The following is a 16698-nucleotide window of genomic DNA, read 5'->3' as shown; positions in this document are numbered from 1 at the left end:
CAAAACACCAAAAAATCATCCACATATACAGCTATTACACAAATATCAAGTCCAATACCCTTAACATAAATACATGATTCTGTTGTCAAATTCTTGAAACCAAGACCTTTAAAAATACTCCGACATTTGTCATACCATGCCTTGGATGCTTGTTTTAAACCATATATTGCCTTATGCAGCAAATACACCTTACTCTCCGCCCCTTCAATTACAAAACCTTCAGGCTGCTCAATGTAAATTGACTCTTTAAGATCACCATTCAAGAAGGCTGCAGTCACATCTAGATGAGTGATATTTAAATCTAGCTCCACAGACAATGCAATCAACAATCTCAAGGCAGAATAACTTACTACAGGAGAGAATGTTTCATGGTAATCAGTACCATACTCCTGGGAATAACCCTTTGCTACCAGCCTTGCCTTGAAACGCTCTATTTCCCCAGCTGCATTCACCTTTCGCTTGAAAACCCATTTACATTTTACAACCTTTTTGTTTTCAGGCAAATCAGCTAAAGAAAGGACGCCCTTCCTTGCTAAAGCTTCCCATTCTTCCTGCATGGCCTTCCTCCATTCATCCCCATTTGAAGACAAAGCTTCTTGAACAGTCTGAGGATCACAGTACAAAGACATTGGTTGATTACAGGCTGAATTAATTGATGCCAAAAATAAAACATGATCTGGAAATTCCTTTGGTATTCTATTCCTAACAGGATACCTACTTTCTCCCGGATCAATACTCTCCTCCCTCTGGCTATCATCACCTGAGCTTGAATTTTGCCCACAATAGACACGACCACTTCCTTCAGTCTCAATGTTTGAGGTATCATTATTACCCTCACTACTTGTGCTAGTGTTTTCATTAGTTTCAGCCTGATCATTTATGCTGACCTCTGTCTGGGGCTGGGAGGTGAAACACACGCCCCCCCCTAAAAGTTCAGGCAGAATAATTGTATTCCTCAATGTTTTCCCAGTTAAATGCTCTTCCCTGAAACTGTCCTCAAAAAACACTACATCCCTCGCTTTTGTTACTCGTCCAATGTTTTCAGGATTCGCCAGGAGATAACCTTTGGATTCCTCACAATATCCGACAAAGTAATACCGTTTGGATGTGGCATCTAGCTTTTTTCTCATGGCCTTGGCCACATGAGCATAGGCAATACAACCAAACACCCTCAAATGACTAAGGTCAACCTTATGACCTGTCCATCTCTCCTCAGGTAATTCATTCCCAATTCCCTTAGCTGGTACTCTATTCTTTAAATACACAGCTGTTTTACATGCTTCAACCCAATAGCTCTTAGGTAACTTGCACTCGGATAACATGCATCTAGCCCTCTCTATAATGACGCGATTTGCCCTTTCAGCTAGCCCATTCTGCTCAGGATTATATGGTATCGTTGTCTCATGTTTTATTCCCTTTGCTCTAAGCTCTTCTTGCAGAGCCCGCCCCATGTACTCACTACCATTATCCGTCCGCAAACACTTAATCCTGTTCCCCGTTTCATTTTCTACCCTAGCCTTAAAGGTTACGAAACATTCTAGGATAACATGTGTTTCCTTGCCTTTAATGAAGAAGGCAAAAATTTTTCTAGTGCAATCATCAATAAATGTGAGCATGTACAGTTCTCCCCTATTGCCAGGAGGGTCCATTGGACCACACAGGTCTGAGTGCACCAAACTCAGCTTTTCACTCACCCTTTCCGTTCTCGGTCCCACAGTGAAAGGTTTTTTAACAAGCTTTCCTTCTACACATGCCACACACGGTTGAAGAGGCTTATTACATGGATAATCCAGACCACTGGCACGCCCCCTTAATGTCTGCATATTTTTATGCCCCAAGTGCGCTAACCTTCTGTGCCATAATAGCTGAGAATGATTCCCTTCAGTAGTTGCAGCTAATCCCACAGCACCCTCCCTGACAACATTGTCACCTGAGGTACACTGTTTTAAATCTAGACTGTACAACCCATTCTCCTCTGTTCCCGAGGCTTGAATGACTCCCTTTACATGTAAAGTTTCAGCATCAAATAGTTTGCACCCAGATGAATCAAATAAAACAGCAGTACCCTTTTGCACTAACCTATTTACAGACAACAAATTAGTTGAAAGATCTGGCACATAATTAACATTTGATATGGTGGCAGTACTTCCCTGAATCAAATCCATTGATGCACTACCAATACCTGACACTTTGATTTTGTCATGGTTAGCAACTGTTACTTCGTCACTTGCATCTGGTCGAAAATCTGAAAAGTACTCCGTAGTTCTTGCCATATGGGAATTCGCCCCAGAATCAATGTACCATTTATGACTCCCCACTTCACAACGAAGGGCTGTCAACCAGGCAACTGGATTCCCTTTCTTGGCACCCCCACTTGATTTGCTGTTCCCGCACGACACCTTTGCCCCTTCCTCGGGACAATCGCTCTTGATGTGCCCGATCACTCCGCACTTAAAGCACCTGGCCTTTCTCGGATCGAAGGTGGACTTCTTGTTCTGCTTACCTCTGGCCCCGGACGTACTCGAACTCTGCTCCGAGGACGATGAGCACTCTCCCTGATGCCTCTGGTTCCGCTTGGCATAGAATACAACCTGCTGCTCCTTGGAATCTGTGGCCCGTTTGTACCCTTCCTGCAGTAGCCTCTGCTTCACTAGGTCAGACTTGATGACCCCTGTGACTGTATTCTCTAGAGCCATTCGAAACGGTCTGTACTCAACCGTCAGGCCCCGCAGCATCAAAACCGCGAGCAGCTCGTCGTCAATCTTCTTGCCAATGCTTTTTAGTTTCGCATCGACTGTTGTGAAACGTTGAACATAGTCCTCCATATTTGTGCACGTTCCCAAATTGATGTCGAACAGCTGGTCTATAAGGGCGACATGCCTGTTCACACCCTTATCTTCATAGGTGTGCTGCAGCTTGTCCCACATACCTTTGGCCGTCTTGCACTCCATGACTTCCATTTTCGGTCCTTGTTCTAGTAGCAAATATATTTTCGCCCTTGCTCGCTGTGACTGCTTTCGTTCATGAGCTGACGCGTCCATTGCTACTTCACTCTCCACGTAGTCCCAAAGGTCTTCGTGAAGCAAGTACATTTCCACGTCCATTTTCCACTGCTCGTAATTCACCGATCCTCGCAATTTATCAATTTGAGGCAATGAACCTCCGTACGTGATGTTGTTGATGACATTTGATTCCATTGTACTTGTCATCCAAACACGAGGCAACAATTTACGAGTACAGCTCGGTTGACTACAAGGCCGGAATCAGTTTAATTGAACCTAATTATCTCATGCAAACTGATCTCACACTCCTATTTCCACATTCTGGGCCCATAACCTGTTGTGATCTTCTTGCAGCGTGGTGACGAAACAGGATTTAGGATCTTTAGCAATTATTGAGACGACATGTTCAACTTAACGTGGGGCCGGAAGTGACGTTTAAAAAAACGACTTCCTACTTTTATTCTACAAAAACAAAAACAAACACATACAAACATCGCTCAAGCCAGCCCAAAAGAGACAATGTTACCAACCTTGTACAAAACAACAGCAACTTGATTACACATATACAACATTAAAGTTTTATTTAGTGTAATTGTCCATGAGATGTCTTTCTGCAGAATAGATTCTAAGTTATGAAAAACAGGACAGTCTCATGCATGTTTGTTTCTTGTTGAAGTTGATGTTACAGTTAGATGAGGTGTTCCTTTCAAGCATTATTAACACAGTTGGAGATTGGCTACTTCATTTTGATCCTGAAAGCAAACAGCAAAGCTCTCTTTGGAAATCTCCTGCATTACCAATACCAAAAAAGGTCAATAGGCTGGCTTCTGCTGTGAAATATATGATAATTTAATTTTTTATATAGACAGGTTATTAGCATGTCATACCAACATGAGGATGTGTTGAAGATTCTTATTGAAACATATCAATTGCAAAAGGCCAGATTTTAAAAATCTGGATGCTTTCCCATGATAATTTATGGCTACACATAGCAATTTTGTTGCTTAATGTCATGCAAAAATCAATGTAAAGTGTGTTCCTCATCCTCCCTATAGTCCTGAACTAGTTCTGTTCGACTTTTTTCTGTTCCTCAATTCAAAAGAACACCTTCATGGGAAGCATTTTTCATCATCAGAATCAGTGGCGAAGGCTGCTGAGGGGCGGTTTTGAAGGGCCTATCAAAAATGGTTTTGGCATGTGTTTCAACACTAGAAAAAAGTGGGACAAGTGGTTCACATCTAATGGGGACTACTTTGTGAAAGACTGTCAACATTTGGAATATGAGTAAAGTTATGCTATTGTTGGGGTTTCAAGTTTGCACACAGACCATTAAACTTTTTTCTTGTGTTTGACCTACTTAAATGAGGGTACATCTTATGTGCCATCAAGTACAGTGCATTGTTTTGATGCAAATACATATACAGGCCTGTATGCCATAAATGCAATCATCTGTGTAAGTTCATCGCTGGACAGAGCACAGCGTGAAAGAGGTTAACTTTCTTCTGAGAATGATTTTGTGTAGCAGCAAAGTTGAAAGGCCATGTCTGTGAATTTTTCAATAACTATTGATATTGTCAAATTTTCTCTCCCTTTTCTCTCTCTCTCTACCAATAAAGTTTTTCACTTTAATTTACAAGAGTAAATGCATTTGAGCCTCATAATTTTATATTTTCTAGGTTCCAGCTGATGCTCTTTGCGTTTTAAATGGATATCTGCACTTAAAAACCAGGGGAAAGTCATGGGTCCGTCGCTGGTTTTCTCTTCATCCAGATTTTGTCCTTTACTCATATCGCTCGCATACCGACAAACAAGCAATGACTGCTACTCCATTGCCAGGTTTCACTGTAGTCAAGGTAGGCACAGTTGACTTTACCATGCATTGCTTTCATAGAGTTGTAAGCTCATTCACTATGTATTATATATGATTCAGTTGACAGAGCTGCAAGAGCATTTCACTGAGAAGGAGAAGCTTTTCAAAATGTTCCATGCAAAGAAGATGTATTACTTCCAGGGAAGCTCTAAAGATGATGTTGAAAGGTATTTACATATAATTGTCCTTCAAACATATATCCAACAAAAATTTGCCTTGTATTTGAGTAGTAAAATTTTTCTTATTACTTATTGTTATATACCTATGAATTAGATTTGAAAATTTTGTGTTGCATTTGAAATTATTTCTGATACCCACATCGTATGGTTAGAGCACAGTTGTTGTTTTTGTTAGAAAATGTGTCATTTTTGTTATCATAGGATTTTCATGCCACTATGATGATAATAATCCAAGCTACTGTGTGTGATTCACTGGAAAAGCTCTTTTCTAGTACTATAATCCAGTCTACAAATTATTTTATATCTTAGAAAAACTTCTGTTTTCTGTGTATTCTACTGAAAAGTTCTTTGTTTTATCAGCAAGGATAAGGTGGACAGAGTGCAAGTTGAAAGAGGTAAACTTTCTCCAGTGAAGATTTTATGTAATAGGAAAGTTGAAAGGTCATGGTTGGTCTTAGGCCAATGTGACTCATTACTTGGAATACATGCATAGAGAGCATGTATGTGGTTGCACACATTGTCTTCTTCACATTACTGATTTTTTCACCATACTGCAATCACTTAAACTTACCCTCTTGCCACCTTTCCCACTTCTACTCATCCTCACTTCCTCTTAGCTCCTCTGAGAGCCGATCTCAGCTGAGTGTGACCAAGAGATTCCTCAGCCAAGAATTTTGCTAACTAGGGAGGTTTCTCATACTCCCTCCAACCTTTGAAGCTGTTGAAAATTTAACAGCATTGCTGCATCTTACAAGACTGATAAAGCACCATTAAATGAAATAGCAATGGATTCACTTTGGTGGCATAACCTCTAGATCCAGAGCTCTATAAAAATGTGTTTCCCTCAAAGAGCACTCAAGTTGGTTTCTCTATGGTAACAAAATCAATTTTAAAGTAGCCAAGTTACTTTATAATATACCACTATTGCTAATAAACTGAAGTATAAAGCATAATATTAAATTAAGCTGTGCAAAAGTAACAATGAGTCATATCTTTAGAAAGCAAAAGAAAGCTATTAGAATCATCACCAGGAAACCTCACAATGCTCCATCAAGGCCTATTTTCCATGAATTAAATTTGCTACCACTCCTGTGCATCTACATTATGTTTTTAATTTTATATATAAAAAATAACACTGGCAACTATTCTCTTAACTCTGCGTATCATCATCATTAGAACAGAGGAAGGAATGACATCCATTATGGGAATATAAGAACTAAAGCATTGAAATTAGGACCCAATGAAATGGGCATCAGATTATATAACCAACTACCCAAAAGTATCAAGGATACAAAGGGAACTCCTTCATTCAGGCATAATTTAAAAAAAATCTACAGCGTAATATGTTCTACTCGGTTGACGACTATCTCAACAATATACCCGACCAGTAAGTTCATACTTTTAGTTTATAGCAATGGTCGTGGTCCGATTCATGTTGGTGATCAATGATTTTTCTGAATTGATATTTCATGTGCATATTACAGCCAATGTTCATGGGTTTGTGCCAAACATTAGGTAACAGTGAGCATCATTTCTTTTTTGTATCATAATTGAGCCTGTGTCTTTGCTCCTTTTTTACGTGCCTTATACGAGGGCGGTTCAATAAGTACCCGTGTTTGACGACAAAGGGCGTTCCTGAGGGAAGTTTATGTTATTATCGTATGCTGCCATCTATCAAACGACGGTGAAACAAATTTCAGACTGATTTAAAGGTTAGTATTGATTTGGCAGCCATTCGAGTAAGACGTGTGATTTTGGCTAAGATGGAAAAAGAACAGTATCGTTCGGTAATTCGCTTTTTGTTTTTGGATGGGAAGAAATGCGAGGAGATAAAAGCAAAGTTGGATGCTGTTTATGGGGACACTTCGCCATCTACGGCCACAGTTAGATATTGGTTCAACGAATTTAAACGTGGGCGAACATCTGTTTTTGATGAGGAGCGACCAGGACGCCCGGCTGACGTGGTTACCGAGGAAATCATTCAAAAAGTCCACGCCATAATTCTCGCTGATCGACGAACGAAAGTGCGTGAAGTAGCAGAGGCCGTGGGTGTGTCGACCCGAACGGCAATTAATATTTTACATGATAATTTGGCGATGAAAAAATTGTTGGCCCGATGGGTGCCGCGATTGCTCACGGTAGAGAACAAGCGCCAGCACATTCATCCGGAGTTGTCGCCGCCAAACTGCATGAACTACGTTGTGAATTGCTGCCGCACCCCCTGTATTCACCCAATATGGCTCCCTGCGACTTTTTCTTGTCCCCTAACATGAAGAAATGGCTCGCGGGAAAAAAATTTAGCTCAAACGAGGAAGTTATCGCCGAGACAGGCGTATTTTCGAGAGTTCGACAGATCCTATTTTTTGGAGGGGTTAAGAAATGGCCGGAACGTTGGGAGAAGTGTATCTTTCTAAAAGGGGACTACGTTGAAAAAAAAAAAAAAATGTTTTTGAAAAAATGTTTTCATTTCTAACATGGGTACTTATTGAACCGTCCTTGTATCATGTACATACACCACCCTCCTGGTACTTTTGTATTGTGATCTCAGGGCAAATAAAAAGTAATAATATTAATAATAATATGAATAGAACAGAAAAAAGTTAGTATTATTAGACTAAAGAAAGCATATGTAATAGAAATAGAAAGATACATATAGCTGACAAAGTTATCAACTTTATTAGTTGATGTAAGATTGTTTTCAGTAAGGTTGAATATCTAACAGAATTTTCCTGCGTAAGTGTATGTACTAATTGATAATTCTACCTGTGCTAACCTGGCAAATTTTTTCTTTAGGTGGGTGCATGCTCTAAAGATGGCAGCTCAAGCTGAGCTACCATCACCTGAAGGGCCCAAGAGATGAGAAATGACGGATGCTCTGGCTTATTGGGGCATTCGGTACCTGGTGATGTTAGTACAACTCAAGCATATCATTTCCTTAATGGAAATATTTTGTTAATTAAATAAAATCCTATGAGCTGTGAGTAGACTATAGAAACATCTCAGCTTGAGGGATCTGTTCAGTTCATTTCATAGCAATACAAAAAACTTCTCCAACTGCATTATGTAGTTGGGTGACATATGATGGTATGAGCGTGTGACATCTTTATGCCAGATATTACAGCAATTTGCTAATGAATAATGCTGCTACAGTAACACTTTGATTATCTGACCCTCAGTCAACCACTTTCTCTAATATCTTGACTTTTAGTGGTTAATGACATTGCTGACATCTAGTCCCTATCCTCTTGGCTCTATCCCGACCTTTAGTACTCAAACTTCTCTATGATGAATCTACATGGTATAATAACATCTGTACAACCATGTGGCACATAGCACCACAGTCTATGACAAGTATGCTACTCTTTAATTTGCAGCTGATATAACCTTCAGATTAAATTTTAAAATGCAGCCAGTTTGGCATGAAGCCTTTGTAAAGAGGGCCAAAATGCTGAATTTATGTCCTCATTTTCTACTGTTAATTGTTCTAAGATATCATGGCATTTGGTTAATAAAAAGGTGACTTTTACTATCAATAGGTAAAAGAAATGGCAATGAGTAAATATTTGAGGTCTGTGCTCTTTTGCAACAAATAGTTCTTCATGTTATGTTTGTTAATTTGCTGTTAGGCTAAGAAATGTTTGCATGGAATTAAAGAGAGGATTGAAGGTTTACCTGTTCACTCTAGTAACATGTGCAAATTATGCATTTAAACTAAATGTTGCTACTTTAGGGAAGCTGCATGCCTACAAAGGTGAGGTTTAATTCAATTTGGTTTTACTCTCTAGCATATAGAACTTATCAGCTAGCTTTCCTTGAAATAATTGGCATTTAAACTACAAATATGTGGGTTTCAACTATGGAAGGTAGCTTGTGTCATTTCAAGTGAAACACCAATAGAAAGAATGAAAAATCCAACTGCAACGGGTAAAAAGTCTGTTTGTGAATTCAATCTTCATAAGATTAGCTAGGTATTTTATATTTAGCTTTTTGACGGTAAAATTGCTCATGCCACTGTAGTAGCAATACATATTCATAACTTTGGGTGCTTTGACAAGTCAGTGCATTTGCACTTTCATTCTACTAAATATAAATCGCCAAATGTAAATACAACAGCTCAGCTGTGTCCCTTGCTACCTTTTGGTTATCTAAAAGGTGTGCCATTCTCATTGATACTCAAGTTTCAAGAATCAGAAACTACCTGAGGTATCAGTTAGATCACAGCCATCAGAGTAAAGCTCATTTGACTAACTGGAACTCTCTGTGGCATGTGAGGGGGAGGAGAGGGCAAAGCAGTTGATCCTAGGTATCCAGTTCAATGGGGCACAAAAATGTCAAGTTAGAAAGCACTAGGGAGTGATTTGCTGCTAAGTGTCACTTTTTTAGGAGAGAACCACTTTTACCAGTGTCTAGTGGTCATATGTAATAGTTCCTTTGAAGGTTAGGGTATTGTGAGTTTGCTGGGGTAAAGAGAGTGACAATGGAAAGAATAATCATCATGCCATGTGTAGCTGATGTCCTGTCTTCTGTTGCAAACTGTCAGGAAAGGTGGCTTTCACCAAATTCTCATTCTCATCTGCCTTATCACATCAAAGTTGAAGTTGGCAAGAGAAAAAATGACAAAAAAGCCCTGGAAATTTATTTTTGCTTGTTTTGGCCAGTTAAGTAAGTTGTTCTTATCTACTTAAAGTAATCTAATTTTTTCCCAATGTTTTCATTCATGAGGAAATTACTTTAAAACTCTTCTTTGGGATATGGAAAAGATTTTTAAACTTAACCTTTTGTTTCATTGGGTAAATTAACCATGGAAAATCATACCTCTGCCAACATGAACTCTCTCTAACTTCTTGGTTGTGGTTCCAGGACCTATTAATATGAAATTGCAAGTGCATACTTAAGTAGTGGAATCTCATATTTGATTGTTCAGGGGACTATGATCACAGAAATTCCCAAAGAGCTAATCTAGATGGTATAGTTTAGGTTTTTCTTGATAGAAAGTTTACAATTTTAATTAGAGACTGATGCTCTTGCATTTTATCATGGTGCTCTAAAATGGGAAGTAAGGAAGATAAAAATGAAAGCTAATATTGTGGATGAAATGACACACACACAGAGTAATCAAAATAGATTAAAGTATCTGAAACTATCTTTTTAAAATTTTATTTTGATTTTAACCATTTTTCTATCATGTTTGGCAACAATGCCCTGGTCTGTCTTTTCAGAGTATCCTACTAATCGGATAATCAAGGTTTTACTGTACCTCATTTGGCTTGGTCCATCATTAGTGTAAAACTTCATCAATCTTCCAATATTGGTTTATAATAACAGTAAAGCAGTTTTAAAATCAGCATAAATTATTGTTTTGAATCATTTTATTTTTTATTTTAATAATGTTCATTCTTTCTTTCAAGTATTTTTGCTTAAAGCTTTAAAAACCTGTGAAGCAGACTAGTCTCCAAATAATTTTTCAAGTTTGATACTGATTAAAAACATTTGCTTTTGTGGTCCTTAAATATGGTGTTTTGAAGAGCTAATGGAGACATGCCTCAGCTTTGCAGTACATTTGGCATGGTTATTAGTACCTAGTGTTCTTCATCTTATTAGTTTCGGTATTTGATACTAATCATTATAAAGCATGCTTTTTACGTTTAGGTTTCCAAAGAAGAGCAATTTTTTTATCTTACATAAACTATATATTTTATTAATATTTGTTGCCAATAAATAATGGAATTAGAATGTTTCTTACATGGTGCATTGAGTGGCTTCTAAAATATGTGATATTTTTTTTAAAGAAAAGCTGCTTTAGAAAAGCTTTTTGACTTATTCAGTTATTTTTCTTGTCATGCAATGTATTAGTTTAATTATTATGAGTCATGAGTATTTTTAGTCATTTCATATTTCTGAGTAAAATATAAATGTTTGTGATGTTAATTTTATTAGAATCCTTTAAGAAAGTTTTATTGTCATAGAAATCATTTTTAACAAAATGTGTTTTACAGGAATCCCAATAAATTTTATTTAAAATGTGATGTGAATATCATAAGTAATAATTGCATATAATTTATATAAAGAGCAAAATAATATTGCTATTGGTTTGAGAGAAAGTATTATTGCGAGTAATAATTGCAAAAACCAAATGCTTTAAGTGTTTATAAGTGAAGAGTGTTTTTATAATGCAATAACTTGTTGCTGTTTGAAATTTGCTATTGTTTTAATACTATGTAGCATGTGGTTGTACTTTTTGAAAGGTTGTGTGACTTTCTGAAAAAAGTTATTCTTTTCTATTAAAGCTACCAAATTTTATTGAGCTTTCAAAATCAATTGTAAGTATCATGTTGTGCATCACCGTTAGATGTTTTGGCATCAATATGTATACTCTAAATTAACTTTCTGCCTAAAAATGTAAATAACTTTGCTGTTGAATTTTACTTTTAATCTTTAAATTTCTCCCATGAGAAAATGTGTCCTGTTGACATCAATTTTACTCTATACAGACATCAATTTATGATGTTGCAATTATTTTGTTAATCTCTGTATAAAGTGGAGAAAATGTGATATATGTGAATGGCTTCAAATGCTTTAGTTTCTTGTGTTCTTTTGTATTATGGCCATTTCAATTTATCAAACACTTAGGGTGACTTCAACCTGTGCAATATTACATTTTTCTTTTATAATAAAAATAGTTCATTTTTCTTTCATTGCCTAACCCTACAATGTTTTGGTCTTCTCAAAATAAACTAGGTAACACACAGTTGCCTATGGTAGAGGTGGGTCTAGTCCATCTTGTATAATAGCGGATGTAATGTGTACTTAATTTGTGGAGAGAAATACATAAACCAATTCAGTGAGGCAAGTGAAGGAGAGAGTAGGGGATGTCAGTTTACTCTCCTTGACCCAGATAGGTTAAGTTATTTACATATAATGTAAATAAGATCTGATTATATCACATAAAACTTACACAAATAGGAATTTTATGGTATATTTCAGTGTTCAGCCATATTTTGGGAGACTGGCTTCACCAAGTACCTTTTAATTTACTGAGCAGCATATTGGATTGGTGTGAAAGACTGCATATTGCTGACAATATGCTACGGCAATTTTTTTCAGCTAACAGCTAAAATACTTAGTATGCTATTCAGCCCAGTGTGAGATGTTAGAGTATGCTGTAAAATGGAAGGTATATATCCAATTAGGAGTTTGTACCATTGCATTCCGCTGGGGAGAAATTGAACTTCCTCTGGATTTATTGGACAATACATTAAATTTTTCAAATAATATTTTTGGTTGAGAACTTTTGAAAATTAATATATTTACCAGTTCAAAATATATTAATTTATTTTTTAAATTTGCATAATTATACAATATGGTGGGTATTCCAGTGGGTAGAGCATTGGACTACTGACCGGAAGGTCCGGGGTTCAATTCCTGGGCAAGTCTCTGGGCACCTGCAGCTCCACCCAAGCTATTTGATTTTTTGGGCACCAGGTCGTCCTGGGAAACCATAACCGGCACAAGGAAAGGAACTGGCCCACCTACCATGATGTGTGAATTTCACACGCCATCGGGCTTAGTACTGGGTGAACTCTACCGTCATTTACCAAACCAACCTTCGGGTTGATTACTGTGTTTACGGTTTTTTTTATACAATATGCTATATATCATTCCCTATGCATTAAGTTCTAGCCATTTCAAATATCTTTATAATGTTCTGTGTGAACTTCACCAAACTGAGTAGCTGATCACAGGAGACCTTACCAAGCATGCTTGAAAAGTCAAACTGCTGTCTAACTCCTTATTCAGTATAGAGACATCATTGAGTTAGCTTATAAAAATGAATAAAATGCAAGATCTGTTGCACTCCAGAATCAACGTTGTATGTGATGGGATTGGAGGAGTTGAGGTATAGCTTATATTTATTAAGTAACTCATTGACTTTGATAACAGTTTTTCATTGATACACAAAGGCTCCTTGTGCTAGTATAAGATAACAATTTAGTCTCCCAAAAGCCTTACTAAAGGCTGAATGTGTAATAGGTTTTTTTCATGTTTTTCCAAGGTATCCACCAATTTTTCAATGAATGACAAATTAATATTTTCACTTTTCCTACCAGTGGATGTTAATAAATGTCAATAACACCTTTTGCATAATGGAGATAATTTGTCGCAAATAATTTTGTCAGGCACGATTAAATGACTGCAAGTTTATAATTTAAACATATTTCTTATCGCTGTGTTAACAGGTAGAGATTACAAATGGCAGCTTCTGATACATGGTGAAGAAAAACTAGTCTACAATGACTTATTCAACAATGCTTAAAACAGACCTATAAGGATTCTTTACCAAATTTCATTAGCTTAGGGGCTATCTCATCAGACTGCAAATATTATGTATGATAGAATGCTTCCATTATACATGTACATATGAATAACCAACAATATGAAATTTTTGATCCTGTTGGAGAATATCATTGCAAATATATGGACTCTGCCTGAAATACAGAGGAAAAAGGTGAAACAAATAGGGATTAAAGCACTATCAATATCACTACGAGTAATGTTTTCATCAAGATCCACTGATTAGGTTTATTTTCTTTGGTGTATTGTAAGATCAAAAGGTTTTTAAATTCTTATATAACCATTGTAATATTTTTTGAACAAGTTCTTGATAGTGTCTTACTTTGACTTCTATATTCATTAAAAGTCAGATCATCTGTATTAAGACGAGAAGTTTTTTATTTCCTATGTAAAACTATTTTTTATCTTTTATGAGATTTGAGCTTGGTATTAAATCACTTCGGGATCATAGATGAATTCTGATTTATGCAGCTGAAAACGTGCAAAGACTTCACCCCGATCATATCTCAGAAAACACACCAAATCTTACACAGATGAATATGCTTTTATAGCTGGTGTTAAATGCTTTATGGCATTGAATACAATATTTTAAAATGAAGAAAATACTTCACAAAAAGATTGCATAAAATGTAAATCCAATCAGTAGATAGTAAATAGCCATTAATGGTGAAGAAATCCTTGTGTTGATCATGAAAACATCACTGAAAAATCATCATATTCAGTTCAGATAGTGAGAGTGGCCAATGTGCTTACAATAGGATGGTAGATATCGCAATTATTGCCACTTCACCCAAGGGTATCATTACTGATCATGAATCAGATCTAGAGGAAATAAAATCTAATATTTCCCCATGCATGGTCAACTTAAAGAAAAAAAAACAACTTTACTAGCACTCGAGATTCATGGAAAAAAGAAAACTCTCAACAATAGGAGTCATTTTGCAAATATCCCAGTTCTTAAAATAAGGTAAGTTACATTCACTATGCACATAATTATAACAACACCAGAAAAGAGATAGGGCATGTTTCAGGGCTGCCCCAATTAGGTTAACCTGGAAATGTTAGATGCTTTATTTTGGTATGGAATAGTGGGAAGTCGAGGAATTTATGAAAAATCACCAGACAAAAATTCTTGGTACTTTACCTATATCCTCTTCGACAGAATATTATGTTAACCTTGTTTGCTGTGTGCTAAATACTTCGCCACATCTGAATTATGTGGCAGATGCAGAGCACCAATTTACATCTAACAGGGTCCACTAATATTTGCAAATATTTGCTCAAAATTAACCGTGGAAACTGAAAAAAATCAAAATGTTTGTATTTATTATTTATTTATTATTACTATTTCCTTTCTTCTTGTCACAAATCCTCCAGCAGAGTTCCAGTGTCATTATACCATCTCCGCAGTGTTCTTTCATAAGTGGTGGAAAGTACTCGTCTAGAGCTGCAATCCCTTCTTAATTATACGAAAAACTTTTACCAGCAAGGAAACTTTTGAGTTTTCAAAAGAGGTAGAAATCTGAGTGAGCCAAATCTGGAGAAAAGGGTGGTTGTTTCAGCCCATCAGCCTAAGTCCCACAATTTTCAAATAACCAGGACTTAAGTGGGCAGGTGCATTATCCTGATTGAAAATTTTTTTTTTCTTTGGCAAGCTGGGTCTGCTTTCACAAAGTTTTGCATCCAGTTTCATTGAAAGGTTAGTAGTACTCACTAGTTATCATTTTACCTTTTCCAAGACAGTTGATCCACAGAATTCCTTTCGCATCCCAAAAAACCAATGCTATGACCTTTCCAACCGATGGCACTGTCTTCATCTTCCTTGGAGGTGAAAAACCGGCCTACGTCTACTGCATGGATTGTTGTTTCAATTCTAGTTTGTAATGGCAAATTCATGTTTAATCCATAGTCATATATTAATGCAGAAAATCACTTGTTTTTCATAAAGTGTGTCAAGTAGTGTTTGGAAGGTGTTGGAATACATTTTTGATCCATATTGAGCGTGCCTGTCACCCATCTTGTTCAAAGGTTTGTGTGGTGCAATTCCTCCTACAAATTGTAACTGATGCATTCTTCTGATGACCCTACAGTTATAGCAATTTTATGTACCTTTACACACCGATCTTCCAAAATCATATCGTGCACTTTTATTCATTTTGGTATGTAAAGCAAAGACTGGCAAATTGTGCTCTATTATTATGATATACTAATTGACTGCAGCACACCACTTTTAAGGGCCTTATGTTTGTATAACGCGTACCAGCTAAACTGGGAGAACAGTAAGTACTGCCAGCTAGAAAAATATTTTGGAGTACCTATCCTTGAAGACTACATGTATGTAGTGTCCCCCTCATGTCAAAACAAGGTGAAAATAATACGAGGGTCATCCGGAAAGTAGTACCCGTTCGTGCCGCATGAAGTGCTGACGACGCGAGTAGCCGCTGGACGAGGTCAGATAGCTTCAGTGGCTTGTCTGCCTTCTCTGAGCCAAGTTGCGTGACGCTAGCATTGCCTGTGTTGTTTCTGTGATTGTTTACAATGTTTAAAAAAATTGAGAACGCCGCCAGTTGTGAAGTGAGGGCAGTGATTAAATTCCTCAATGCAAGAAACGTTCGCCCATGTGATATTCATCGCCAATTAAAGGAGGTGTATGGAGACAATGTAATGGACGAGTCGTCTGTTCGGCGGTGGTGTCGCAACTTCAACATGGGGAGGGGGAACACACACGACGATGAGCGTTCGGGGAGACCGTCTGTCATTACAGACCAACTGGTGAGCTCAGTTGACGAATTCGTGAGGAACGATCGGCGCGTCACAATTGATGACATCTGTGAGCATTTTCCCAATGTTTCTCGAACAATTGTTCATGAAATTGTTAAACACCATCTGCATTATGCAAAAATTTGTGCAAGATGGGTCCCTCGCGTATCTCAATGAGCTGGCGGCGAAGGACTATGCAGCAGGAATACAGAAACTTGTCACACGTTATGACAAATGCCTTAATTTGCTTGGAGATTATGTTGAGAAGTAGTTTAAAGTATCCTCTTTCAAATAAAATTTTTTATGTTTGTTAATATTTACTTTTGTGTCTTTATTTCACGAACGGGTACTACTTTCCGGATGACCCTCGTATTAGAAGAATATTGATCAGTAATTTTCTGTTTTTGAGAATAAATAAATAGAGTATCAGCTGAGACACAGAGTGCAGAAATATTTTCTGAAAGACTTTGTATGCACATATTATTGTTGATTATTGATGTCATTTAGAAAAAGACATTGTAATGTAATTTTCAGA

At 37.1% G+C, this 16698-nt stretch overlaps 1 protein-coding gene across 1 annotated transcript in view; it reads left to right on the top strand.

Moving 5' to 3' along the window:
* Nucleotides 1–11718, top strand: part of LOC139685722 (FYVE, RhoGEF and PH domain-containing protein 2-like) — a 97107-nt gene extending 85389 nt beyond the window's left edge. Inside the window, exons 11-13 of the mRNA XM_071582755.1 lie at nt 4679–4855; nt 4933–5039; nt 7845–11718. Of these exons, the coding sequence (XP_071438856.1) occupies nt 4679–4855; nt 4933–5039; nt 7845–7911 (351 nt within the window). The 3' untranslated portion in view covers nt 7912–11718. The remainder of the gene's footprint in view (nt 1–4678; nt 4856–4932; nt 5040–7844) is intronic.
* Nucleotides 11719–16698: the final 4980 nt, after the last annotated feature.

This window comes from Hetaerina americana, unplaced genomic scaffold (genome assembly GCF_022747635.1).
Source record: "Hetaerina americana unplaced genomic scaffold, ioHetAmer1.1.p SCAF_12, whole genome shotgun sequence".
Taxonomy (NCBI): Eukaryota; Metazoa; Arthropoda; class Insecta; order Odonata; family Calopterygidae; genus Hetaerina; species Hetaerina americana.
This window is presented reverse-complemented; position numbering and strand designations above follow the sequence as displayed.